This window comes from Gymnoscopelus braueri (assembly GCF_963280865.1).
Source record: "Gymnoscopelus braueri genome assembly, chromosome: 9".
Classification (NCBI taxonomy): Eukaryota; Metazoa; Chordata; class Actinopteri; order Myctophiformes; family Myctophidae; genus Gymnoscopelus; species Gymnoscopelus braueri.
The window spans coordinates 37837772-37865197 of NC_137610.1; the positions used below are offsets into that span (position 1 = coordinate 37837772).

The following is a 27426-nucleotide window of genomic DNA, read 5'->3' on the forward strand; positions in this document are numbered from 1 at the left end:
TCTAAGCGTTTTTGTAGCTGTAAATGATCATTTTGGATTTGTTTTGCCTTTAAGCATTGTTACAGATTTGCATTTTGATTTACAATTAGATCTTGAAGGTGTGAAGGGATTAATTTCTACCAATTTTTACTAGTAATTACTAAGCTAAGGCTGAGCCTTCCTCACTCCTAGGAACCTGCATCTGTATCTCCGTCCATTTGCATGAAAGGGAAATGGCGGGTAAGCATGCAAAGTGGACCAGTTGACTGAAAGGTCAGTGTGGGTATTTGTTGAGCACGGACCTGGTCAACTGTTATCTGTTTGATCCCTGAATTGATATCAGAAGGGGGACACTACTTCCCTAAACTAAAAGGAGATCCCCCATTTATGGTGGATCTGATACAGTAGAACAGGTGTTCCCAAACTTTTCCATGCCAAGGATCCCCAAATAGACCCTGGCTGCAGCCCCCCATTGCAAAATGGATTTTTAAAAAAGGAAAAAGAAAAAAGCTAAAATAGCCAATCTACAAACTCATGTGTTGTGAGCTTGTAGACCTGCTATTATTTTTTTTAACATTTTGGAAAGTTTTTGAAAATATGACATGCCCAAAATAGGCCAGTTTGAAAGGAGTTGAACAATCCTCCTATAATTTGACAAACCTCTGTAGTCGTGTCTGTAGTCGCGTCATGGTGAAGCTGCCCGGTTCTCCTCAGTGGCTGGAGCAATTGCTCTGATTTTGCACACAGCCATTGACCATTACCATCTGAACTTAACTGCGAAGCCCGTTTTTCAATTTCATCAAATCTCAGCTTCTTATTAGCGTTTATGTGTCAAACAATGGGAGACAACGTTGCCAGGTTTCGCGCGAGAAACAAGCAGCAAGGCCTATGAAAACAAGGCCAAACGAAACGAGCCCTACAAGCAACAAGGTCTATGAAAAGAAGGCCAAACAAAGCGCCTTCACACATATACCTTGCCTCTTGGAAAACAGCCGATCTACAAGCTCACAACGCGTCCCCACACCCACCTGCACTTTCACAACCAACGCCAAAACACACTACCACCAATATTGCCCCTAAACCGCTTACAATAGGCCAACATGGCAACACCAACGTCTGTCACGCTCTGCCAGTGAGCTAGCCTGCTTCCACACCATAGACCCCGCCCACTCTCTGAGTGAATTCTTACGGATCTCTGTGTGTGTATGTGTGTGTGTGTGTGTGTGTGTGTGTGTGTGTGTGTGTGTGTGTGTGTGTGTTGCGACGGGACCCGGGGGGTTCCGCGACGGGGGGGGGGGGGGGGGTTGCCCGTGGGGAGGGGTGACCGCGGGGAGTGCCGCGACAGGACCCGCGGGGGGGAGGAGGGGGGGGAGAAACCGCGCGACAGGACGTGCAATAACCCCAAGTTTGCAACTACTTTCGCCTGCGCCCTTCACCGGGTATGGTCTAGTTATCAATAATTAAGTGAATTTGAATAGAAGATTAAAAAAAAAGTTTTACATAATTGTCTCCTTCAGGCCGAAGGCGAGGAAGAGACTATGTTTTGCACTATGTCCGTCTGTCCATCCGTCCGTCCGTCCATCCGTGTGTGTGTGTTCGTCTGTCTGTCTGTGAACAGCTAATCTCCGGCACCGTTGGCCTGATTGCTGCGAAACTGTGCACACGCTCCCTGGATGCCAGAGCAGAACCTCCACCAGGAGGCCGATTTTAGCTGAACACATTTCTTGATATTACTCCTACAGATTTTGTCTAATTAACACGGATCTGTCCAATTTTTCATATTCCATCCTGATTGACGGATTTCAAACATTGCTGGCCCACAATAACCGACCTGACCTGGCAGAGACCTGTGCTCCGAGGAGCACTTTGTCTAGTTATATAGTTATATATACTTTATTTAATGTTTTTTTTCACCTTTCATTTTCCTCTTCTTTTCAATTGGCCCACCTGGCGTTCCCTGGCGGCCGCAGCCATCACGTAGAAAACCAGTGCCGTAGAACAGAAATGAATTGAATAAAATTGTGCGACTGAATATTAGAGCAGAACAGAGCATTCCATGTAGCTGCCACGGTAGGGGTCAGAGGAATGTGCCTGCCGCTGAGGATTTAGCCAATCAGATGAGTGTCAGCCATCCAGAGATATTTTACAGATAATAGCATTCTAGAATATCTCTGGAAAATTCCAAACCTTTCAGTGGAGATAATGGATGCCATACGCTGGTGAGTGATGTTGACATAGATGGGAACGGATGTACACAAGCGGATGTGCACTTACACACACACACACTACACAACTTTTTAGATGGTATAGGTTTTAACATACTGCTGCTGGCGTAAGCACTTTCAGCGCTTCCAAAGCCATGTGGTTGCGGTACACACACACACACACACACACGCACACACACACGCACACACGCACACAGGGACACGTTATGTCCACACGATTGCTTGAGTAAGCGAATTAGCCTCAGTGATGGCTGAGGAGGCAATAAGTTGGCAGAAAGGAGGGATAATCTTTTATCTTTCACCCTCCCAAATGATTTCTTAAAGTCTGTATCAGTTCCCTGACAGTTGATGTTCCACTTTTCCTTTTCATTATTTATTTATCTATTTTTGCTTTGTGTGAATTCAGCTAAAATACTTCTAAAGCGCTTAATGGCGTTATCGGGGGCCCAGATCTGCTGCCACACGCTGCCTTGCCCACTCCCATTTGAGATATTCTCAGGCCCTGCCCCAAAGAATCGTAGCTTTATCACGCGTCTGATTAGAATGACACGGCCAATTATTGACAAATTATTCTACCGCAGAGCAACAGAAAGACACATAGAGAGAATGAAAGACAGATGAAGAGAAGGGGGGATGGAGAGAGAGAGAGAGAGAGAGAGAGCCTTGATGAGTACAGACCCCCCCCCTCCCTCGCCCCATCACTTACATCCTGCGGGTCTGGGGAGACAGCCGTCTATCTATCAGATTCTATTAAGAGCTCGGCACTTTGGCGAACAAAGCTGCCCGCGCCCCGCCACGCATTAACTGCTATTATACGCTCATGAACTTTGTCACAATCACAATGGTTCCCCCCCTATTCTTGCTCACTTTTTTCTTCTTTTGTGCTCTTAAGAGCGGAAAACTATTTCTTTGTGTGTCTGTGTGTCTCTAACTTGACAGAGCTGGATGGGTATAAAGAAGAAAAGATAACTTCTTTGTCAGAGAAACACTGTAACACCAGATGTGACAAGACACTGACAAGACCATTGCACTGGTCTCTCTCTCTCTCTCTTAATGCATATCACTATCTAATCCAGTTTCATTGACCACTCAAGGAATCTCACAAGTTGGGAGAGTATGACTGATTTAAGTGACACATTTTGGCACATTTGAATATCCTGATCCAGTAAATCATTTGTCAAAGGAAATATACTTTATCGGTAATATGTACTGTGTAGTAGTGTGTACTACAGCCACTGTTATCAATGGCATCATAATCGGGGGGGACTTTGAGGTCTGACGTTCTGATGGGTCCTAGATTGAACCTGCTGATGTGTTCAGGTGGATGAGGGTGGGGTGTGGGGGGTGGGTGATCTGGAAATACAGGGCGGCAACAGGGTGACCAATGAGAACTTTGATACACACACACACACACACACACACACACACACACACACACACACACACACACACACAACTCAATAAGGCCAGGAGGCAAAGGACCAAAAGGGCAAACTATAGGGAGAGGATAAGAAATAAGGAAAGGGAGAGGGATGAAGGGGGAATTAGAGATAGAGGGAGTGTGGGGGGGGGGGGGCAGCAGAAGGATGAAAGTTAGCCCCTGGACTGGGAATGAAAGTCAACAACGACCAGTGTTCCATTTGAATGAAGGATCTGGTGTGCATGTGCACATAAGTACACATTACACAGCAAAATCGTCAATATTAATTTATCCATTTGTAACTCAAGAGAGGTACAAATGGAACCAAATAGACCTGTCAGAGTTAAATTAACACTGAGGATTTAATGTGTAGATTGCCCAGTTATACTCGTTTCACTCTCCGTCTCTGGTGTTTCTGTTCTTTTCCTCTCTCCCTCAGCCACCCCACCCCCCCACCACCACCACCACTCCACCCCATCTGCCCTGCTTTGCCAAGTCCAGATCGTCAGTAACGAGGGTGCAGTTTCTTAACATTCATCATCGCTGAACTCTGAAACTTTATCAGCTCCGGAGCACGGCGCCACAGCCCCAGCCCCGGCTTTCTCAGCTCTCAGATAGGGCCGATAACGCTCTGATAGATTACAGCAGATTGTTTTACTTCAGGGGACACTGCTGCTGCTGCTAATACTAATACTTTAGACAAGAACTCTCACTGGTGACAGGGGGAGGGAGGAAAGAGGGGTGAAAGAGGGCAAGAGAGAACAAAGAGGGAAGGGCAACGACACCGACCGGGATGAACAGAATGTGTGCACAAGGGGGGGCATCTGGACCAGGAAGGCGGGGCCAGGTATGGTTTTGTGCGTGTTAGGCAAGCAAGGTTTGGGTAGGTGCTAGTGCACTCAGGTATGCACATAATGAACATAGGGCCTCCACAAATGCACAATGGTGTGCGCACACACACACACACACACACACACACACACACACACACACACACACACACACACACACACACACACACACACACACACACACACACACACACACACACACACACACACACACACACACACACACACACACACACACACACACACACACACACACACACACACACACACACACACACACACACACACTCACACACACACAAAGGAGGAGTAACATGACCCAGTGGTGGGGGCAAGGAGAGTGCGCTAGGTGACCTACTGTTAAGAACAGGGTCAAGTGTGAAACACAAGGACCACTTTCTCTTCTGTCTCTACCTCTGTTTCTCTCACTCTCTCTCTCCGTCGCTCACTCTCTCAGTATTTCAATTTGCATCTCTCGGGCCAGACCAGGTGGCAAGCATCCGATTTTAAAATGAGGCCAATAAGGAAGAGCCGTTTCCCCTGCAGTTCTCATTGATGGCCCAGCAGATGTCGCTATATCTGCAGCCCAATGGCTGCGGAAAAACGAACACTCCATTCAAGTGAATGAGGTTTTGGTCTGACTTTACACTTGACTTTATTACCTTAGTAAACATTTTCATAAATACTTTGTTTTCAATCACTAGTTTAAACTTTTTTTCAGCTTTTTTGGCTTTTTTACGCCTTTATTGATAGGATAGTAGGTTGACAGGACATGGGGAGAGAGATGGGGAGTGACATGCAGCGAAGGCTGTCTGGTTCGGGACTCGAATCCGCGACGCGCTGTCAGGGTACTTTGTCGCCTAGGTGCCTGGACCACTACGCCAGCGGTCCGGGCTGTCAAAGTCATTTTTTCAATTATCATATGCGTTTAGTAAATTATGGTCCCATTAATTTTAAAATGAATGATAAATTAGGGTATGCTTCTGGTGCTTCTACTAGTTCTAGCGAGTGAAGGCCCGCCCTCACTGCCCTTCGAGCCAATAGCATTCGTTTCCGGTTGCTTTTCGGGACTGGAAGTTCCAAGATTGTGTATTTGAATTTGCCGAAAAAGTGGCTTCAAAACAGGTCTGTAGAAACCAATGGTGCTTCCTTTGTCCATAGTTTTTGAGCGGTGCAACCGCTCCTATAAGAGGGTTTAGGACCCATCCGTGGTGAAAGTTTTTCTTTCCGTCGTGAAAATGTGTCTTTCGCTGTGACGCCATGCTGTGGAAAACACGCCCATAGGCTAAGCTTTGTAGGACGTGCTGTGATTGGCTAGCGAGACACATGATGAAATTAACTTCAAACTTCGCAGACGCGCTGTGATTGGCTAGCGAGACGCATGATGAAATTAATAATAATGTAAAAAATGTAAGCACGTCACTTCGCAGGACGTGCTGTGATTGGCTACCGAGATGCATGATGAAATTAATAACAACTCATAAATAGCACGCTCACTTCACACTGGGAGTGATTTTTTACAGTCTAGAGTATAAATTCCTGTTATAAAAGTTGTTTCTATGGAAAGATTATCAACTCTTGGATAATAGTATATACTTGTGTATGTATGTATAAAGCTCTCCTTTCAGTCACTCTTAACTATACATGTACACACGGTTATACTTTAATGGCTAGGACAACTTGTAATTATGTCCTAATTCTTATTGTAAATATGTTTGGATTTGATAGGCAACTTAATTACATTAATTGGACAAATATTTCTTCCTTTAGCTTTTAAATGTATTTATTTTTTAGGCTGTTTGCCAGCCCTTATAAGTATGGATGGCCTTCCTATAATATGTAATTATATATATAAGGTGTCATACGATGTCATTTTGTTCTCTTCTGTATTGTAAAGCTTGATGTATGCTGGATTGATATGCCTGGCAAACAGACTATATAAAAAGCCAGTCTCATGTCATTTACCAACCCTGATGAAGATAATGTTGCTGACATGTTGGTTTTATACTAATAGTTGAATGAAAATATATTATTTTTGCAGAGAATGTTATTCTATTCTAATGTTATGCTATGAATGTGCTGCTGCTCTTCTGAGTCTTCCCAGGAGGACCTCCCCAATACAGATGCGTGTTCTCACCCGACCCTAGCATCTGCTAAAATATCTAAGCACCAATAGTGAAAATACTGTATTTTATATTTTAGTTACAGCCAGACCGATATATTGGTGCCATTTATTTCACTTTTTTGACGAAATAGGTATCAGCAATTATGCCGATACCATGCACTTTCAATCTTTTGCAGCTTGTAGAACTACAATTTTTGAACGTTTTTAATAGGGTTTAAGTGATTAAATGAGATAAAGTTCTGCCTTACCTATATTGTATATACTGTAAAAACATCAGTAATTGGTGGGACAAATTTGGGATCAGAATTCGACATCGAACCCACAAATCTGTAATTAGTCAGGCTCTAATTTCTGATACATTTCTAGGCTTGCTTTCGAGTCCAGTACTCAAGACATGCACATAGATACATAACAGCGACTGCACAGCTGAATTAGCAGATACACTCAACACTCAGTAATGAACAGCCACAAGGAAGGACACATACACCTCAAAATGCACACACACACACACACACGCGTTGGTATTACTATACTTGGGACATCAAAACAGGACGGCACACACACACTCAATAAGGAATCAAAAGTCATTGTATTTAACACTTTCAACCTGGTGCCCCTATTTTAGGGCATGTCATTAGTGGTGAATATTTTTAAAAATAAATATATATACAATTTTCAAAAGATAAAAAAAATACCAGATGTACCAGCTCACAGCATGTAGATCCACTATTGTCACTATTCGCCTTACAGCGCAGTATAGGGCTTACGTGGTTAAGCACACAGGAGCAATTAGCGATTCAGATGCAAAGTGGGGTCAAACGGCTGCCCTGCCTGTCTTCTGTTGGAACAGCACAGGACAGCTCCACGCCACAAACCAGCCAATCACAGGACCTCTTCCTACCACCATCGTCGATGGAAGCGTAGACCTGTTTTTGCGGCAGGACAGACCTGTCCACTGTTGGTTTGTGTCTCTCTATTAGCGACAGATTGAGGTCTGAGCTTATCTGTGCCCACCAGCGTGTGCCAGCGAGTGTGTGTGTGTGTGTGTGTGTGTGTGTGTGTGTGTGTGTGTGTGTGTGTGTGTGTGTGTGTGTGTGTGTGTGTGTGTGAGAGTGAGAGTGAGAGTGAGAGTGTAAGAGAGAGAGAGAGAGAGAGAGTGTGGAATGAATTGGTGTCACTAGGGGCATAAAGAGTTAAATGAGGTCTAATCTGCTAATGGTAAAAGCAGCAGCAATTTACTGTATCAACTCTCAGCCACCACACAATACAAAACCTTTACAACAACAAAAACAAATATTATAAAAACACTCGCTGTGCAACAAAAAAAACTAAAAAAAGGACGTCTCCATGTATTGGTCTTAATTTTCGGCGTCAACATTTTATCAGCCAAGCCCCATGAATAATCCGCACAGTAATTTCTTTCTTTCTCCCTTTTTGTTCCTGGCATTTTGGTGGAGCGAGATAAGGGCTAAAAAACAACAGAAGGGCTAGGAGAGTGAAAAAGAGAGATAGATAACATTGATATCAACTCCTACACAACACAGTCATTCTCTTATCTAGGCTTTTTATCAGTTTCGTTTTGTTTTTTTTCAGTCTCTCTCTCTCGTTCTCTTTCTTTGCCTTCCACTCCCCACTCTTTGTGGCCTAACTGAAAAAGGACCACTGCCCTTAAAAGTGAAGTCAAGTTTTTGTATCAAATTAACCTTATGTTGCTTTTTCACAGCCTCTGCTCATGTGAATTCTACAGCAGGAGTGCTTGGGAGTGGTGTTGAAATGGGGGAAGCGGTCACATAAAAAGCAAAGGGGAGTACGGGTTAAAGAACATAGTTGATCTAAGGAGGTGGAGGGAGGGCTGCTGCTTATTAGCAAAGGCACAGGAGGCAGTCGGACAGAGAGGTTGTGTGGTACAAACCAGGGAGAGACAAATGCACGCACATAACGAGTACGTCGTACAGACACGAACGCACACGCGCGCTGCCGCGCTCACAAACACACACACAATGTGTGTCCCAGCCTACACAACGCAGCCATGTTTCTGAGAAGAGTATTTCACACAGACTTATCATTTCTCTCTCTCTGACAGAAAAAAAAAACCTCTCTTGGTCTAATCTATCAAGGTCAGCTAGTGTGGCCCAGACAAACACCATGCTGTTCCATACCGCTGTGCTCACAACTGCAAACTAAGGCTCTGCCTCATTGTCTGTCGGTCATTTATAAGCTACCTGTTAATTCCCTTGTCTGTCTGTCTGGCAGGCTGTCTGGCAGGCTGTCACTGACTGAGAGACAAGTGTGACTTTTCACATTATATGGCCCTGGGCTCAGTTGCATTCTATGCGCCGTCAGAGCACTGGGCTACTGGGAAATTTACTAATTTTGATATTAGCTCAGGGCTAGGAAGCCTTGCACAGCTAATTCTGGTGCTTAACCCTGTGATGTCCTGGTGTCACAAAGTTTTGCTAAGTAAAAGCTACAGAATCTTAGCCTGAGTTACAAATGTGAAATGTAAATAGCTATGGACACATTAAGGAGTAGGCCGGTGTAGCACCACTGTCCACCACAGTGCCTACTGTAAACATGTCCACTTTCAGATCTACTCATCTGTCTACAATGGTGATAAGAGCCGAGGTTCAGTTTGTAATTTACGTCTTCTGTGGAGAAACACTGACCTCCTGCTCTCAGCTTAGAATGTCATCCTAATGTGTGACTATAAAGTATGTGAGACCATGGATTGAATCTAAAGTAAGCTGGACTCAACCTACAAACCCGAACAAAACCACAATAGAATACAGTTGAATATACAGTTATGACTACTGTTGCTAATACTGCAGTGCATAGCACATGATTTTAAAGAGAACGCTGTGCATTCAGAGCAGGTGAAAGCTGACACAAACTGCATAACATACATACAGCAAAAAACAGGAAGTGTGAAATCACCACCACCACCACCACCACCACCACCATCATCATCATGCAGGATCCAGGAAGAGGAGTCACGGAGGGGAATTTCTTATGGAAAAAAAGGGAAGGAAGGAGGAAGAGAGAAGAGAGGGGAAACTGGAGAGGCATGTTGGAAATCGGAAAGTGTGGATCAAACGGCTTGAACGTAAAGGAGAGCGAGAAGGGGCAGAGAGAGCAGTAAAGGAGGAGGACAGGGGTTCAGTTGGACAGACGGAAAGCTGGAGAGCAAAAGATAAGAGGAGGGAGATAGAGAGAGTGGGGGATAAAAAAAAGCAAATGGGTTAGAGGATTTGGATGCAGGGAGCATATCCATCAGGGATCTTTGCTGGTATCAAACTGGAGCGATCAGTGATAAAAAGTCAACCTGGAAAAGGCTGTAACTGCATTGGGGAGTTCACTAGACGGCAAATAGGCATGTCTGCCCTGTCGGCCTCTCTCTACTTCCCATCTGTTTCTCTCCCTCTCTCTAAATCTTTCTCTCTCTCTCTCTCTCTCTCTCTCTGCTATCCCAACCCCCCCCCTCTCTTTATTTCCCATTTATTTTTCTGTCTCTCTCTCTCTCAACTTTCTCTCTCTCTCTCACACACTCTCTCTTCCAGTCCCCACTGTTCCAACAACCTCTTCATCACGCTTTGAGAAGCCAATACCACAAGTATTGTTTACTTTCTGGGTACTTAACAACACACTGGTTAACTCCAAAGATCATGCTGGTGTGTAAACAATAGTGCAGACACACACAACACAGCGGGAAAAATGAACCGAAATCTAAATGATTATTGATGCACATTGTTTTATTGTAAATGCCCAGCGTCTTTACACTGCATGCAATATGTGCAAATATTATACAGTTCTACACCCCACCATAGTCTAGCCTCCTCATATACCACTGTACCACAGAATACTATCATTCTCTCAATTCCTATCTCTTCTCCCGTGCCTCATCTCTCTCCTTCTTTCTGCAGACCTCCCCCCTCCCACTCCTCACTCCCTCTCCAAAAGCCCCACAAAGAAAGAGAAATTAAAAGAGAGGTTTTTCTCCCTGGTGCACCCCACCCTTTCTAGATAGAAGGACAGGGAGAGAGAGAGAGAGAGAGAGAGAGAGAGAGAGAGAGAGAGAGAGAGAGAGAGAGAGAGAGAGAGAGAGAGAGAGAGAGAGAGAGAGAGCAGAAGGGGGCAGGGGGCACATAGAGAGGGAGGGGTAAGAGTGAAAAGAGAGAGAGAGAAAGAATTAGAAAAAAAAACATAATTTATCTGTGTATTATCAAGAAAGGCAGACACTTTAATCAGTCAGCTATGAAGTCAGTATTTCCATTCTTATCTGTCGCAGGAGTGGAAATGGAGAGGAGATAGCGTTCTGGGAGCCCATCGGTGGGCAGGAATGATAATGGGGGAGAGAGGGCTGGCTATTGGACCGCTGTGTCAGCGCTATCTGCACCCATTATCAACAGCCTTATCGGCCCTGCCATCAGCCTCGCTGTAATGGGGCCAGTTCAACTTTCCACATTATCATACCGCCAAGACCTGGTTCACCGAGGCTAGGGGTCTGGCTGGAGACACAGGCAGAGGGAGAGAGACAGAGAGAAAGAAAGAGGGTGGTGGGGGGGGGGGGGGGGGTAGATAGAATGAAAGAGGGGGTGATAGAGAAATGTGGGGGTGGGGGGGTTTGCAGAGAATGAGGGACAGAGATAGAGAGAGAGGGTTGTGGGTAGGCAGGCAAGAACGAGAGAGCAATGAGAGCAGATAGTTCCCCTCAAAAAAGAGAAAGGGTGGGAGAGTTGGAAGAAAACACAGATAGGATGAATTGAGGGAATAGGTTGTGCGATGGGGTGGGCCGATGGCAAGGTCCAGAAATCATAATAAATAAAAGCTTTATTATTCAGCTCTGTATCGGCGTGACATTGTGTTATGTTCTGTTGTTATGTCTACACATTAGAGAAGTGTTTACTGTCTGACTTCCTGTTGTGCTGTACAGTGAGTTATATTAGCAGCAACTGAGAAGGAATCACACGCCTCAGAAACAAATAATGCTATGGCAGCTCTCCATTAATCTGAAAGATTATTCTACGTACCAGGAAAGCCTTATCTGTACCTCTATCGGGAGAGAGATACAGTAAAAAATAAAAAGGGGAATAAGCAAGAACATTTTTAATGACAAAATGTTTCCGCAACCGAAAATTGTAAAAACCTAAAAAAAAAAGAAAAAAAGAGAGTAGATCATTCCACCCTGAAAAAAGTCTCATATTGTCCCTGACTTTTGCCCATTCATCATATTGTATTATGTGTTATATATACGCGCTTGCTCTGCCTGGGTGAGGTAAATAAAACAATGTAAAAAGGACATTTATTGAGTGCTGGCTGTCTTCTTCTTCTCATGATATTGTTGAGCCGTGCACCTTGAGGCGATTATTTTATTCGGAGTGTTGCGGGCATTGCATTCTCTTTTCTCTCAGCTATACATATAACATGCATTGTCATCATGTCATGCTATTTCATGCAAACCAACAGTAACAGACAACCTTTTTCAGAATTCCATATCCTACAGACAGGATAGTAAAATGATAGATACCGTATCGGGTATAGAGGTACAGTATAGCATACCTGAATATTCTCTGGCACAATTCTTACAAATAGCCTTATCCATTCATGTGGGAATATGTAGTGCGTTGGGGTGGCCTGAGGGCCAAGGTCCCTCCAGAACTCATAATAAACAAAAACTATTCAGTTCAGTATCAGTGTGACATTGCCATTGACATATACGCACGCAGGGATTTGCGTAATTTATAGTTAGATGTTATGTTATGTCTACACATTGAAGGAGTGTTCACTCTCAAACTTCCTGCTGTTCCTTACAGTGAGTTAGCTAGCTATATTAGCGGTGGCTGAGAACCAATCACACGCATCAGAAACAAATAATGCTATGGCAGCTCTCCATTAATCTGAAAGATTATTCTACGTATCAGGAAAGCCTTATCTGCACCTCTATCGAGAGAGAGAGAGAGCGATAGAGAGACAGAAAAGGGGAATAAGTAAGAAAAGATTAAACATTGGGTCGAAATATTTTTTCCCAATCTTATATTGTTAGCTGGAATCATGTTGGTTTAGTTTCCATCAGAGGTGACATCATCCCACCCAGCAAAAAGTTTCATATTGTCATTGACTGTCACAGACACAGGATACCAAAGTGAGAGATACTTTTCTATCAGGTATAGAGGTAAATACAGAGGTAAACGATAAAGACAATTCTCTGGCCCAACTCTTACTAATAACCGTACCCATTCATGTTATATTAAAAACATATGTATTATACATCCTCACATTCTAATAATACATTGAATTACAGCACAGTATGTCTCAGTATGATATGGTTGACATCCTGATAAATCCAATGCACATCTGACCCTGACAGGCTGGGGTTTCCCATCCACTGACTATGACCAGTGTTGCCATGTCTGCTTATTATAAGCGACTTTGGGTTTGTTTTTCTGTAAAGTTGCTTCTGAATATTGGTAGTTGCGGGTTGCGTTTTTTTGGGCTTGTTCCTAATGTGTAGTTTCTTATTTGGGCTTGTTTTTCATATTTAAACCACTGGTTCCAAAACATTTTCAAATCAAGGACTCCAAATTAATATACATTTGTCCACAGACCCCACCCCCATCTGAAAATATTTTGTTCCAGGGTGTTGTTAAAATGTTTCAAAAAAATATTCAAAATGTCTCAACGCGACGCGGTGTGAGCTTGTAGATCGGCTATTTTCAAATATCCGATGCGTATAGGTTTAAAGTGCTCATGTGGCCTATAATAATAGTCGCTTCTTTTGGGCTTGTTTTCATAGACCTGGTTGCTTATTTCTCTCGAAAATCTGGCAACACTGACTATGACATAAGAGCAAAATGGCTTCTGAATGAATACAGTCAATGGCCACTGTTTCCTGGCCCACCCTGAATGTCAACGATAGGATTTTGTGATCCATATTAAATCAAAGTCCATCTGCCACAAAAAGAATGCATCTTTCCACTTGTGGCATAGACCTGCAGTATAAATAGGTGCACTATAAATGTAAGACAACGACCCCCACCCACCTACACAACAGTTTGAGTGGCAGGTCACTTATCAGTCAGGGAGCACACATGGTTTACACAAGCACAAAGCAAACCAGAGACCTGGATCAGTGGAACACAACTGGCCCACATGACTCATACAGTACACAAAGTATGAGATGAGAGAGACAGAGAGAGGGGGGGTAAGAGAGTGAGTGAGTGAGTGAGTGTGAGAGAGAGAGAGAGAGAGAGGGGGTGAGTGAGTGAGTGAGTGAGTGAGAGAGAGCGAGAGAGGGAGACTGGACTAAAATGTAGCCAATTACTGTACTCTGAACCAGTGGTTAGCTGTAAATGTTTACAATCAATCAAACTACTCAATATATTATCCCAGAGAAAGTATTTATCTGCGTTTTGCTTGTGCACACTCACATGACTCCTTGATAAACATCCTCTAATAATGTCTGTTCATGTCCATGATCATTCTCAACATACTCTTAACAAGGAAAAGTCTTGTTTTTCTAAGAGAGTGCGTGCTTGCGTGCGTGCGTGCGTGCGTGCGTGTGTTTGAGAGACAGAAAGACAGACAGACAGACAGACAGACAGACAGACAGACAGACAGACAGACGGACGGACAGACAGACAGACGGAGGGACAGAAAGAGAGAGAGAGAGATAGTGAGAGAGGAGCCGCTGGTCTAGACCTCCTCTGTTAAGGTGTCTCCCTTGAGACTCCTCCAGCATCTCCTCTTTCTGGCCCCCCTTTGTCTCTGACGCCCAGCCGTGCTCCTTATCGCCTCCTCTCCTCCTGCTCGTGCTCCCTCTCTCCTCTGCTTCTCCTGCTCTCCGTTCCCCCTGGTTCTCGCCTCTTTTCTTACCCGTGCCCCCTGCTCTCCTCGCCCGTTCCCTCATGGCTGTTTTAGGTTCTCAAGACACGTGTCTGAAGAAAAAGAACCGATTCTCCAAAACAGAGAACATTTTTTTTACCATTTGCGAATCCGTTCTTTAAGTCGGTCAACAGGATGTGGTAAAGGTAGTTTAATAGTCACAAGACATGTGTCTGACACCTATTATCTTCTATCCTCTCTACTGCCTTTGATCTCCTTGAACTCATCACATCACTTGTGTTTCAATTTTATATATTGATAGGTCACGGTATGAATTTTGTATGCATGTTTGAAACTTTTGTACTTTATTAAATTAGTGTACCTGTGGGTACATGCAGCTGAGACAATGGCACTGAGTTAAGCTGATCTCAGAAATTAAACTCATTCCTCTATTACATTCTTTGACCCAATGTGGATAGAGCATCAAGTAAATGGAAATGCATTCGTAAATTGGGCCTGTGTGTGTGTCGCCCCTTCTTGTGGCAGTAAAAGCAGGTCAGGTGGTGATGTTTGCCCAGGTTGCTTTAACATCCCAGAACGCAGCGCTCAGCACAGTAGGAGCAAATGGTCTGTCTTATCACTGCTGCTGGGGGGGCCTTGTCATAACACTGGCTGACACACACACACACACACACACACACACACACACACACACACACACACACACACACACACACACACACACACACACACACACACACACACACACACACACACACACACACACACACACACACACACACACACACACACACACACACACACACTCTATTGGTGCTTCAATAAAATATTTACACAATGACATCGTTTTATAAATAATCATCAGTAATGCCCATATAATAACTGAGTCAATTAATAGAACCGCTAGAATAGGCAGGTTAATTCATGGAATTAAAATTTTTTAATGCCACCTTAAAAACCAAGAAAAGACACTTATGCCATCACCAACCGTTATGATATCCAACCTCCCAGACATCTAGTCTCACATTATTGATATATTATTGATATATTGCTCAGGCATTCTCACAGCCACACCATGGTGGACTTGACAAGTCCACCCAATATTATATAAATATGACTTCCATTTGTTCAATAGGGTCGATATTGACATATCTGGTGCCACTTAGGGTCACAATAATTCAGTGACAGTGCATTAAAACATTCTTAATATTCAGAGGACAGCGACACATTATTTAGATTGTATCAAAGCGCCCAGTCAATCTAAATGAAAATTCCAAATATGGCTGGCAAAGCAGACAGATTATTTCGGACTTGATTTTCTGCTCAAACAATTTCATCATCGAGCTACTAGGTCACTGCTATATCAGGACACTGACGCCTATGCACAATGACACAAGATGTATCTGTTGTTTTCTTATTACTTTCTGATTTTGTTCTATGACTCATACCTCCTGGTCACGTAATGCGACCAGCAGTGGTGGACAAAGCACTCAACCTCAGTCAATCAAAGTATAGATCGACTAGTCCTCAAGTCTAGATTGCCTCCTGGTCAAATATTGCTCAACTAACTAGTGAATGTTGCTCTGTCAAATTTGTACTCGAGTTAAAGTACTGGAACTACTGCTTTTAGTATTCAAAAGTGCATGCTTTAAAAAATACTTAAGTAATGAAAAGTACAAATTACAAAGAACATTTTCTTTTTAATATCAATGCATTGCTGTATTGAAATTGTGTCATATTAAAAAATATATTTTCAATAACTTTTTTAAACAAATATAGCAATAATAGTGAACATAGCTACTATATTTGAAATACGGCTTAAGTGGTTAATTCATAATGTACTTTTTCCATTCCTAGAAATGTAGTTAGATCAAAAGTACAATATTTGTCTTTGAAATGTAGTGGAACTCAAATGATTTATGTAATACAGTACTGAAATAAATGTAGGCTACTCCAACCGTTACTGTCCACCACTGGTGACCAGTACTATAGTAGTATATTCTCTGTGTGTTTAATAAACTTCAGAACTTGTCGGGTGATACTGCCTGGTGTTGTCTTGATCTCAAAGCTTGCCACTCAACTGAATCATCACCTACCACCGTTAGTTGTGTGGTTCTCTCTTTTCAGGCCGTGACCCCCCAGAATAATCATATTTGACCCCCCCACCCTGTGAGCTGAGGTTGTGAGCTTGTAGATCAATTTTCACAATTATTGCCTCTTTCCTATATTATTTGACAATTTGGCCAATGTTGGACCAGTTTTTATAGTATAGTTTGTTGATTTTTCTTCTTAATTTTTTTGTCACTTCACCGTCATCTGGGGACCTCCCCAAAATCATGTGGGGACCCCCCTGAGTTAGAGGACGAATTTTAGGATCACATCGAGGGTCTACTGAATTCACAACAGGAATATATATGAGACAATTACATCATAAAGTACACTGTTCATCAGACATATATGCAATTGTACATAACATAGAAAACACCTAACAGCAATAGCCTACTATGCAGTGCACCAATGTGAAGCATCAGCACAGCAGCTGTTGTGTGTTTGAGAGGAGGGCCTGGTGGTTACCTTGGTTACTCAGGTAACCATCCACCTGCAGCATAAGACGGCACCATCCACCTGCAGCATAAGACAGCATGTTAGCCGCCATACGCAACACAAGGCCACAAAGACTTCACTCCAAAGCACACGGCAGCTAAAGCAAATAGTCTGGATGTAAATGAAGCTACCGTTTGAAGGTATAATGTTTTCCCTTCCTTGCTATGTACTTCTCACAACAGAGGTCAAAGGTGAAACCGTTTACAACAGCCGCTGAGTCCAGGAACCATAATTCACATAAGGCTGTCCCCTGGGTAAATAGCAGGAAAGGGTAATAACTCATCCACACACCAAACAGAACGGCGTTTCCTCTGTAACCCTGCCAACTTCCCCCCTAGTGTACAGACTGCGCACTCACTCACTCCATCAACACTGCTCTAATAGAAACACACAAACACAACTGTGTCATAGTGCACAATAGCACATGTAGCGCCGTGTGTGTCTGTGCACACACACACACGCAACACATTGTCGCTGTCAGGCAGAAACCTTGTATGTCCCAAACCGTTAAACTTTACAGGAAATGGAAAGATGAACCTGAGTTTGAATGGATCCAATGTAGTTATTATTTAGTCACAAGCTCTTGTTAATACTTTTCGTTTTCATTGGATAAATAATATTCATAAAACCCACAGACAGACTTAACCACTTTCAACCTTGTGTCCTTATTTTGCGCATGTCATCATTATAGGTGAACATTGTCGACAATTTTCAAAACTTGTATACATTTTTCCAAATTAACACAACACGTCACATTGCAATGTTGTGACACTGTCATACAACGAAGTACAAAATAGGGCATTCATTTACAAAAACATAAAAAGATGAAATATGGAGATACAAGCTTCCTGTCCGACAGCGACGATATACAACTTTACTGGTAGGAAGTTCACAGTTAAAGTCCCTACATCTAACGGCAATTCCCTGAATTATCTATTGCTATACTGTGTGTGTGTCTACAGTCAGTCATGCAGTTGTTCTCAAACCAAGCAATCTGATTGTGAGCATGAGATTTGCTGGCGTCCAAACCCCAATCAGTCACCATCTAGCTAGTTTAATATCTGTCAGTAGCATCAACGTAGCTACAGTCAAGCTGCTGATGCTGCTACTTCTCTCTCTCTCTCTCTCTCTCTCCAAGCAGCATTACTTACAGTATGCGCTTCCATTTTCATGCTTCAGAAAAAAGAAACACTCCCAAGATAATCATCAACGAACACAAAAATGTCCCTGCATCTCAAGGCTATCTTACATGAAATCTTGAATGAGTAATATGTGGTATTAGTTTTAATTAAATTAATCAATGATAATGCCTGTTAGGGAGGGGGGGGGTAAGGGTGGGGGGCAGAAAAAGAGAGCAAAAAGGAGAGAAGGGGTTGAATGAGAGAGAGAGAGACAGAGAGAGAGAGAGAGAGAGAGAGGGGGGAGAGGCAGAAAGAGATAGGATGGAGCGAGAAAGATTGAGAGAGAAAGAAATGCATTCACACCTATCATCTAATTATACAACAACATTAATCCCATTAGGGGTGGAACTGATTGCAGGGTCCAGGCGTTGCTGTTCTTGCCTTGGCTTGTTGTTATTGCAGTGGAGTCTCAGCTCCTGCCTGCTCCGGCCTGATAAGAACTCTAATCACACTTGGCGATCTCTATCTCCACCGGAGATCAGGCCCCGGGGCTTATCGGAAGTTCACATCAAGCTAAAAGCAGAACAAAGACGAAAAAAACACACACACACACACACAAGAGAAAGCCACCAAGGCGCAGCATGTGTGTGTGTGTGTGTGTGTGTGTGTGTGTGTGTGTGTGTGTGTGTGTGTGTGTGTGTGTGTGTGTGTGTGTGTGTGTGTGTGTGTGTGTGTGTGTGTGTGTGTGTGTGTGTGTGTGTGTGTGTGTGTGTGTGTGTGTGTGTGTGTGTGTGTGTGTGTGTCCTTGGAAAGTTAATCTCTCAACTGTGTGTCTATAAAACAGTCACATGACCCAAGCCTTGTCAGACCACCACAAAAAAACACCCCAAAAAAAGCAAAATGTTCCATTCCCCAAACCATACCACACACGTCTAGGTTCTATCAAAAAACAGTAGAGCCTAATAACAACCACTTCTTTGACATGGCTTAATGAAGTTTTCAGGACTGGCTGTTGCACATAGAGAAGAGACGAGGTCAATGTGGCAATTTCCTCGTCTGGACTCCCCAGACGTCATGGTTTGCTTTAACCGTGGGAGGCAGCGCATTATTCATGCTGACCTCTGAGCCCTCTCAGTGATGTCATAGGGACCACAGCAACACATGCACCCACATCCAGTACACTACACACACACACACACACACACACACACACACACACACACACACACACACACACACACACACACACACACACACACACACACACACACACACACACACACACACACACACACACACACACACACACACACACACACACACACACACAATCAGCAGTGTGAATCTTGCAGGCTGTTATCTATCTACCATCAGCAGGCCTCCTTATCAACCTCAAACATCTTACTGAGGGGTGGGTGAGGCAGGAGAGCTGGTTCAACTGCTTTTTAAAAACAGCCACAATACATTCATCTACACATTCTGTATTCCAGACCTTTTTTCCCCCTCTCTCTCTCTCTCTCTCTCTTTTCTTTCCACTACCCACCTACTCTTCTCCTCATCCTTATCAGTCCTGCCATCCCCCCTTTTCTGCTCTTATCTTCCTCATCCACTCTTTTTTCATTTTAAATTATCTAAGGATACACCCCCAGCCAGCTCTAAACAAAAAACAACAACAAGGATGGGAGTGATAATATGACAGAGATGAGACTATGGCATGTCACCAGCAACCAGATATAATTATAATGCATGCTCCACACTCATCTCTTTTCCCATCTCGCTCTCGCTCTCTCTCTCTTTCCGAGATATCAGCGGAGCGATCGCTGCCCTGCTTATCCCGTCTCCCATCTCAACCGCCAAAATATAAGCCCAGGGATCCAGCCCCACTGGGCCGCCTGCCTGCTTGCCTCTTATCTCCCCATCAAGGAGAGGAGCCTTATCAGGCTGAGAGATCTCCAACCGTTGGGGGAGGATGACGCACAAAGAGACACAGACAAATATCTATCTGCTACACAGTCCCTTCTCCTCTCTTTGGGCCTCCAAAAAGCCTGGACAAATCCACTGCTGGCTAAAATGGGGGAAAAAAAGATGTTACAACTACATTGTTAGTGTACCACTGTGCTACAGGGTTGTCTTGCTATCGGTAATACAACTCCACACCGACCAGGTAATAACATAACAGTGTTAATATTATTGATGTCACACCAGAGGACTATCCAGCACTCTTAAAGGGATATTTCACTTTCAAAAAAACTTTGGGTCATTTTATCGTCTACTCAGGCTTTTGTGAGCCCCCCAGACGTGTTTTTTTGATAACTTTTTTCATTTATTTTTAATATTTTTTTCTGAAAATGAAAAGAATTTAATACAATAAAAAAAAAATCAAATAAATGAAAAAAGTTATCGAAAAAACACGCCCCCCTCACGTATTAGGAGAGCAGGGTGAGTCACCAGAACCAAGGATGGGTGTTTTTGATGAATCTAACATGTTAAAAATGAGAGTTTGAAGTTATAATGGGTTTGTATAGGAAGGGGGCGTGTCTGATAAAATGAATATCAAATATCTAAATACTGAATCAAGCAACTGTCTGGGGGGCTCACAAAAGCCTGAGTAGACGATAAAATGACCCAACGTTTTTTTGAAAGTGAAATATCCCTTTAAGTATTTGGGTCTTCAACAGAGCTATTACCAAAACAACATTAGCAATGTAGCCCCCCACCACCACCTATTCAAAGTCCTTATCACTCTTCACTCTCTGCTATCAAAATGTCTGCCAAGGCACAAGAGAATCATGGGGCTGGGAGACTGACTGGCCTCAACCATGGCAAGGGGCTACCCACATAGAAAAGCATAGTGGACTATAGAAGCACTGATAAAGAAGACCATGACACCCCTGAGAGAGAGACTGACATCAAAACACACACACACACACACACACACACACACACACACACACACACACACACACACACACACACACACACACACACACACACACACACACACACACACACACACACACAGCCCTAGCTTATGGTGTATGTCAAGGTTTATCAGTCCAGGGGTCTGGAATTCATCTAGTGCTGGGTTTAGGTTCTTGCTGGGAGTTCAGAACTGATAGATCTCTTTATGGAAACAGATGTATAAAAAGGGGAAGTGAAAGACTTTATGGGCTCCATTCAGTACAACAATACAACAGCAGCATAGGATGTTAAACTTTAATTTGTGGTAAATCCTGCGTAGAAGTTGTGTAGGACGGTTCAGTACATGACCCATGACTAACTACCTATTTACATCAGGAAATTCATAATCGGAGCGTGCATAATAAGACCACCTCACTGAACAGCCCAATAGCTCACTAGTTACTGGCAAGGTGAATTCAGAGTGCAGTGCGCCTTTTCTTGGAACCAGTCTCAAGCGTACTTTTACGCACAGCACACGCCTTAATCAACTGATCCGTTTTTCTTTCATTCTGCAAGCATCGTTGCACTATATGGTTCATATTTTGAGAAAGCTTTTCGACTCGACCTCCAAGATATTGCTGCTGTGTTTATCACAGAGAGGCATCTATCCCGGATGAAGAACTGAAACAACTTCTAAGCCAGGGGTCTTCAACAGGGGGTCCGGGACCCCTAAGGGATCCTCAGAGTTACTACAGGGGGTCCGCCAAATCTTTGTGTGGTGGGGAACATTAGCTGAAAATGGCAGATCTACAAGCTCACAACGCATTGCTACGCAAGGCGTTGTGAGCTTGTAGATCGTCTATTTTCTGAGAGTAGGTGTAGAGGGAAAAAGAGCAGACCAAGTACAGAGCCAACGGTCAAGTTGACTAAATATTGAGGGTTTAAAGGTTAACTCTCTGAAAATACACATTAACATGAATCCAACTATCTATGAAATATATGAAAAATTTTAATATGCACAATTTTATACAATATGTAGTGGGGGTCCCTGCTTCATCTCTCTCTCCGCTATGGGGTCCTTGGCCTGAAAAACGTTGAAGACCCCTGTTCAATAAGCAATGTTGTTGTGCAATGTGCCTATAGTTTCACAGAGAGCGAGAGGTGGGGATTGGTTAAACTATTATTAATATTTGTTATCAACCCAAAAGATCACTTGCTGATAAAACCTTCACACATTTTATAAACAGGAAGAACTCGTCAGGCATGAAGACCAGCCAAGCGCCAGACCAAGAGAAAAGCCTTTCAAACGGACGCCCTACGATGCATTATTGAGTTAAAAGGATAGATGAAAAAAAGATCCAATTGTAAGCTGCTATCAGCAGGCGAGATCAGCCAGGCGGTGCTATCTGACGCCCCATCTCTGGAAAGAGAACAGAAAAGCCTGGGGAAAATGCAACGCCAGCCTCGGTGCCACTGCTGCCTCAGACAGAAAACAAATAAAAAGATCCAATTTTAATCCTTATCTCGGCTGAGATCGGATCGCTGTTTTATCTATGTTCACATCGCTGCTTTTTTTTCCTCCTGTGAACAATGACGTTTCCACAACAGAACTAAACAAGAAACCATACGGTCAGAATGTAGATCTGCTCACTGGACAAAGCACTGGCCAAAAAAAAAAAGCTGTCATAAATTAAAACTTATTTATTTTCTAAGTTCATTCAACCGCAGTCAAAATGATGAACTTGAACGTTGCTAAAGTGAACCCCACTCTTTCATCACTTTGTTTCTTCCACGTTCAATATTTCTAAGAAAATACTGAACCTAAAAAATGAAGCAACATTTTCACTTTTACAAAAAATTGTATTCGTTTCTAGATCTCTAGATTTTACATCAAGACATAAGCAGCCTACCTTGTGGCTTGTGGGGCTATAACCTAGGTTTTCGTGTAGGCTATCATTATAACAAGATCACATACAAATGTTTAGAGAGAATCTAAATTGGTTTTAACTTTATCATAGGATAGGGAACACAGTCTTACGAGTTCAAGATAAACTGCGGCGCCTTTCGCGCACAAAGCACAACAAACTAGTCAATTTAGTCACGCACATTTATCATAACAGTAAATAAAGCCTGATTTATACTTGGTTGCACGCTGGTGTTGCGTGCAGTAAACAGCAGATCTACAAGCTCACAACGCGTCACGAAAGGGACGCGTTGTGAGCCTGTAGATCTGCTATTTACTGAGCCCGGCGACACCGACACGAAACTAAGTAGAAACGAGGCTTTTAGAGTGTATCCATCATAAACTTAAGTTATTCTTACGCTTGATCTGCCGGGGTTTGCTCTGCTTTCTTCGGGACATGGTTTCCCTTCTGTTCCGCTGGCCCCGCTGGATCTACGGAGATCTTCTTCCCACGAAAGGACTTGACTACTAAACCTACTGCAACGCGGCGGTTCGATCTCCACCCGGAGATAATATCCGCATGACCCGCCTGCACTTTGATATCTTTGACACGACAGCTACCTGTGGCTAAGTTGAGTTACTTTTACTCTGTGACCTCCTTTTTTTCCCAGATGTGTCAGTGTCTCCTTCTCCTTTCCTTCCACGCCGCTCCGTGGTGGCTGGGTGCGCCGTACTGTCTCTCCTCTGACAGGACGGGAGCGTTGTGTCAGCTGTCACAATAAAACGCGTCCTCCTCAACAACAATAACATGAAACGTTGGCGATGCGGGGGTCAGGGGGAATGCTGTTGGATTTTCTGTGAAGTTTTCTCTTTCCCGGTCCGCCCCCTGTACACACACACAGTGGGTAGGCAGTTTCAATGGAGCTCGGACGTAGTGAACTAACTGTGGCGCTACAGAGGAACCGACACGCCTCTGCAACGCCCCTTACGTCTAACGTAAGCAAACGCACACGTTTCCTATTGGTTTGTATGCATTATTATGTGAGGCAATGAATATGGATTATTCTGAATGTGTTTATAAATGACTAAGATTGACTTGTTTAAATCCACCTCTCTTGCGTTCTTGATCATTCAAGTTTTGAGATAGGCTATTGTTACAATGTCATGTCCTGCAGCTTATGTATTACAGGAGTAGTTCACCCAAAAACTGACTTATTTGCTATCACTTACACACACACAATTACGAAAATACAAGCCTTGAATTCATGGAGATTTTCTTGTTTTCAATTGAATCTCCTACCGGAGACAAATGCGACAAATACAAAAAAAAATCTCCATGAATTCAAGGCTTCATGGGATGAGTAATTGATAGAAAAAAGGAAAAAAAAATTGTGAACTATTCATTTAAGTGTGTTTGCTGCTCTAGAATTTACCATTATTTTAATTATTATTGTAACTTTATTGTAATTATTTTAAACTAGCTTGTTTCACTTGAAGAAGTGTGTATAGTATAGCAGGTGAAGTAAAATCGTGTCTTGGAAACTATTGATTTCTATCCTGATTTGCACTCAGCTGATATCTTTATACATGGGCCTATCACTATTTAAGGACAAATCTGTTTCAGAAAGTGGTTGGCCTAGTAACTTTAACGTTTCATTTTGATATAGGCATCTAATGAATTTATATCGACATTAATTTCCCTCAAGTTTCCTTTATAGCTCTAGCCTACTATTCCAGCGATTTAAACTAGTAGCCTAACCCAGTTTTCAACCTGTGGGCCGCGATTTTTAAAATAACCACCTTTTAAGGTATTAAAATGTCTTAAAAGTCCTTAAATTGTCACTTAACTGTCATCTGGGGACCCTCCAAAATCCTGTGGGGACCCCCCTGGGGGTCCCGAGTCCCGACCCACAGGTTGAGAACCACTAGCCTAACCAATGAATGGTCACAAGCTTGGTCCCCCGGCTATTTAGAACTTCACGAGCTTCACCATGAACATGCACTGTTAGGTGCTGTTGGTTTCTCACCAGTCAAATTCACGGGTGCCATCTAGTGGCCAACTCTTGAGCTCACAAAGTCGTTCATGTGCTTTGTGTTTTGCATTTTTGTTCTAACGCACAGCAACAAAACGCATGCAATGCAATCCGTTATGCAACTGCAATGTTGCATTTCACATTTTAGACATTTGGCTAATGCTCTTATCCTGAGTGCCACCAAAGCTTTAATTCCAAGATCAGACAAAAATGCACTTGACCATATAAGTACATGGCAGGCATTATAATCACAGTGCACTGTTGTGCAATATTTCTGTAGGCTGAATCCAAGAGGGATAATGCAATGATAGGCCTAATACAAGAGTCATATAGGACGAGCATTAAAATAGAAGAGAGAAAAGAACAAGAGCTCCAGGTTTTTCTTCTTCTTTTTTCATTAAAACCAGGACATGGGCATATTAGTGTGAGTGGAGAGAGGGAAGATGTGAGCAAGAGGATCTGACTCTGGGGGAGAGGAGAACTTGAGGTACAGTACTTCAGCTTACAAAGGAAGATAAGGAGTGACTCTGCAGTTCTGACTGCAGTGTCAAGGTCATACTGTCATTGAGGTGGCAGAATGGATAAGAGTGATGGAGTGATGTCCAGGTGCTCACAGGGGGGAGGTACTGAAGAGCTAACAGTAGCAGTGGCAGAGCACAAGCTGGAGTGCAGAGTTGGCTTTAGCGTAGAGCAGGGGATCCCAACCTTTTTTAGCTCAAGACCCAAATAGCCGATCTACAAGCTCACAATCCGTCACATTGCAATAGATCTGCTATTTTGTACTATTTTTGAAAATGTCTTTCTTTTTCATTTTTATTTCAGAAAATCTTTGAAAAAGTTTAGAAAAAAGTGTTTTGTATTTTATTCTCTTTTCTTGAAATGTTAAAAATAAGTGATATCTAGTTGTGACCCATAAAACCGGGTCCACGAGACAAAATGGGTCACGGCCCTATGTTTGGGAAACACTGGTGTAGAGAGGTTTCACATCTTTTGGTCTCTTTCTCATAGATTTTGTGAAGCCATGCTCGCTTAACAAAATTTAATGAAGCAACCCCCTGCAAAGAACTGATTACATTTCTTTGAACTGGGTCACTTCAATTAAATTCTTTGAATTTTTTGTCCTTTGGGGGCCCTTTTAATTGCTTTGTTTTTTGTCTCTTTCTATCCGTCTGTCCGACCAACACTTTGGTCCCAAACAAGATAAAGTATCTAAAAAACTACTGGCTGGATTGCCATGGAAGTTTCTGTGCACCTTTATGCGCCCCATCTTCTGGGTCACATAATATAAGTTGATTTTGGTGACCCAATGGCCTTTCTTCCGACACCACCCTTAGACCAAAACTATCAATTGCACACAAGATATCTCAAAAGCGAAGTGGCGGATTGCCATGAAACTTGCTGAACGCATTCATGCTCCCTAGACGATTAACCCTAACCATTTGAGTGACCCCCATGACCTTTCCTCTTTAGCCATCCTCATGTCAATATGTTAACTTTGCAAACATGATATCTATATAGGCAGGTTGTAGGGGAACCTTAGTAATGTTGGTGACTTTAGGGCTTTCTAGCGCCACACCTAAGACAAAAGTTCATAAATCTAGAGAGTGACACCAGCACCAGGGTCTTCTAGTGCTGATGATGTTGGTTCCATAACAACTGGAGTAACTCCAGCTGACAGCCAGCTGTCCGGCTGTTTCTTTACACTCTAGTGGAGTGGAAAGAAAAGAGGTGGCTTATGTCCAACAGGACTGTAAGGTAACCAAATTCTCAGGACGTTTGAACAGGCTAGACTCTCCCAGTTCCACAATAAGATGGACCGTTTTGTGAACTCTAAAACATTAAGTGAAAAGTAAAAGGCTCATCTGGTGTACATCAATTTAGAGGGGGAAGCTCATACAGAGGTCAAGTTTATCTATTTCCACACATACCGTATATGCACAGCAACAATGACAAAAAAGGGCGTTCCGAGGAGCACAAACAGTATTTCCACCAGGCTAGGTTGCCTATTGGCTACCCCTGTAGACCCTTAAGCACCACGGACAGCAACGCTGTCGCAAAACGCAGGTTAACCATTATTTTAATTGATCATAAGAGTTAGAGAATTTGTTATGAATGCAATAAATACATTCATTCAATTTCCAATTTCCAAGACAACTACCTAACTAACAAAACAAAACAAAAAACAAGGCTATATGGAACCTGCCTCAACTCAACTAATTAAGCTCATCTCATCTCACAAATATCATTGGAAAGCCGTGAATATTGTGTGTGAGTGTTCCCACAGTTGTCCAATATCCCCCACACTTGACAAAATATCACTCATGGGTCTGGCCTTTGAACAGGCTACTTTTCCCCCTTTCAATTTGCTCACAATTTGTACACTTTGCATAAACAGTCCATTATTGACCCAGCTTGTGACCACTAG

At 43.1% G+C, this 27426-nt stretch overlaps 1 protein-coding gene across 2 annotated transcripts in view; it reads right to left on the reverse strand.

The window, feature by feature from the left end:
* zfpm1 (zinc finger protein, FOG family member 1) overlaps positions 1–23836 on the reverse strand; it is a 90962-nt gene extending 67126 nt beyond the window's left edge. For both annotated transcript variants that reach the window (XR_013933797.1, XM_080438583.1), the window contains exon 1: positions 23388–23836. Coding sequence is in view for 1 of the 2 variants with exons in the window: in XM_080438583.1 (XP_080294709.1) it covers positions 23388–23427 (40 nt within the window). In the remaining variant the exon portion in view is untranslated. The remainder of the gene's footprint in view (positions 1–23387) is intronic.
* Positions 23837–27426: the final 3590 nt, after the last annotated feature.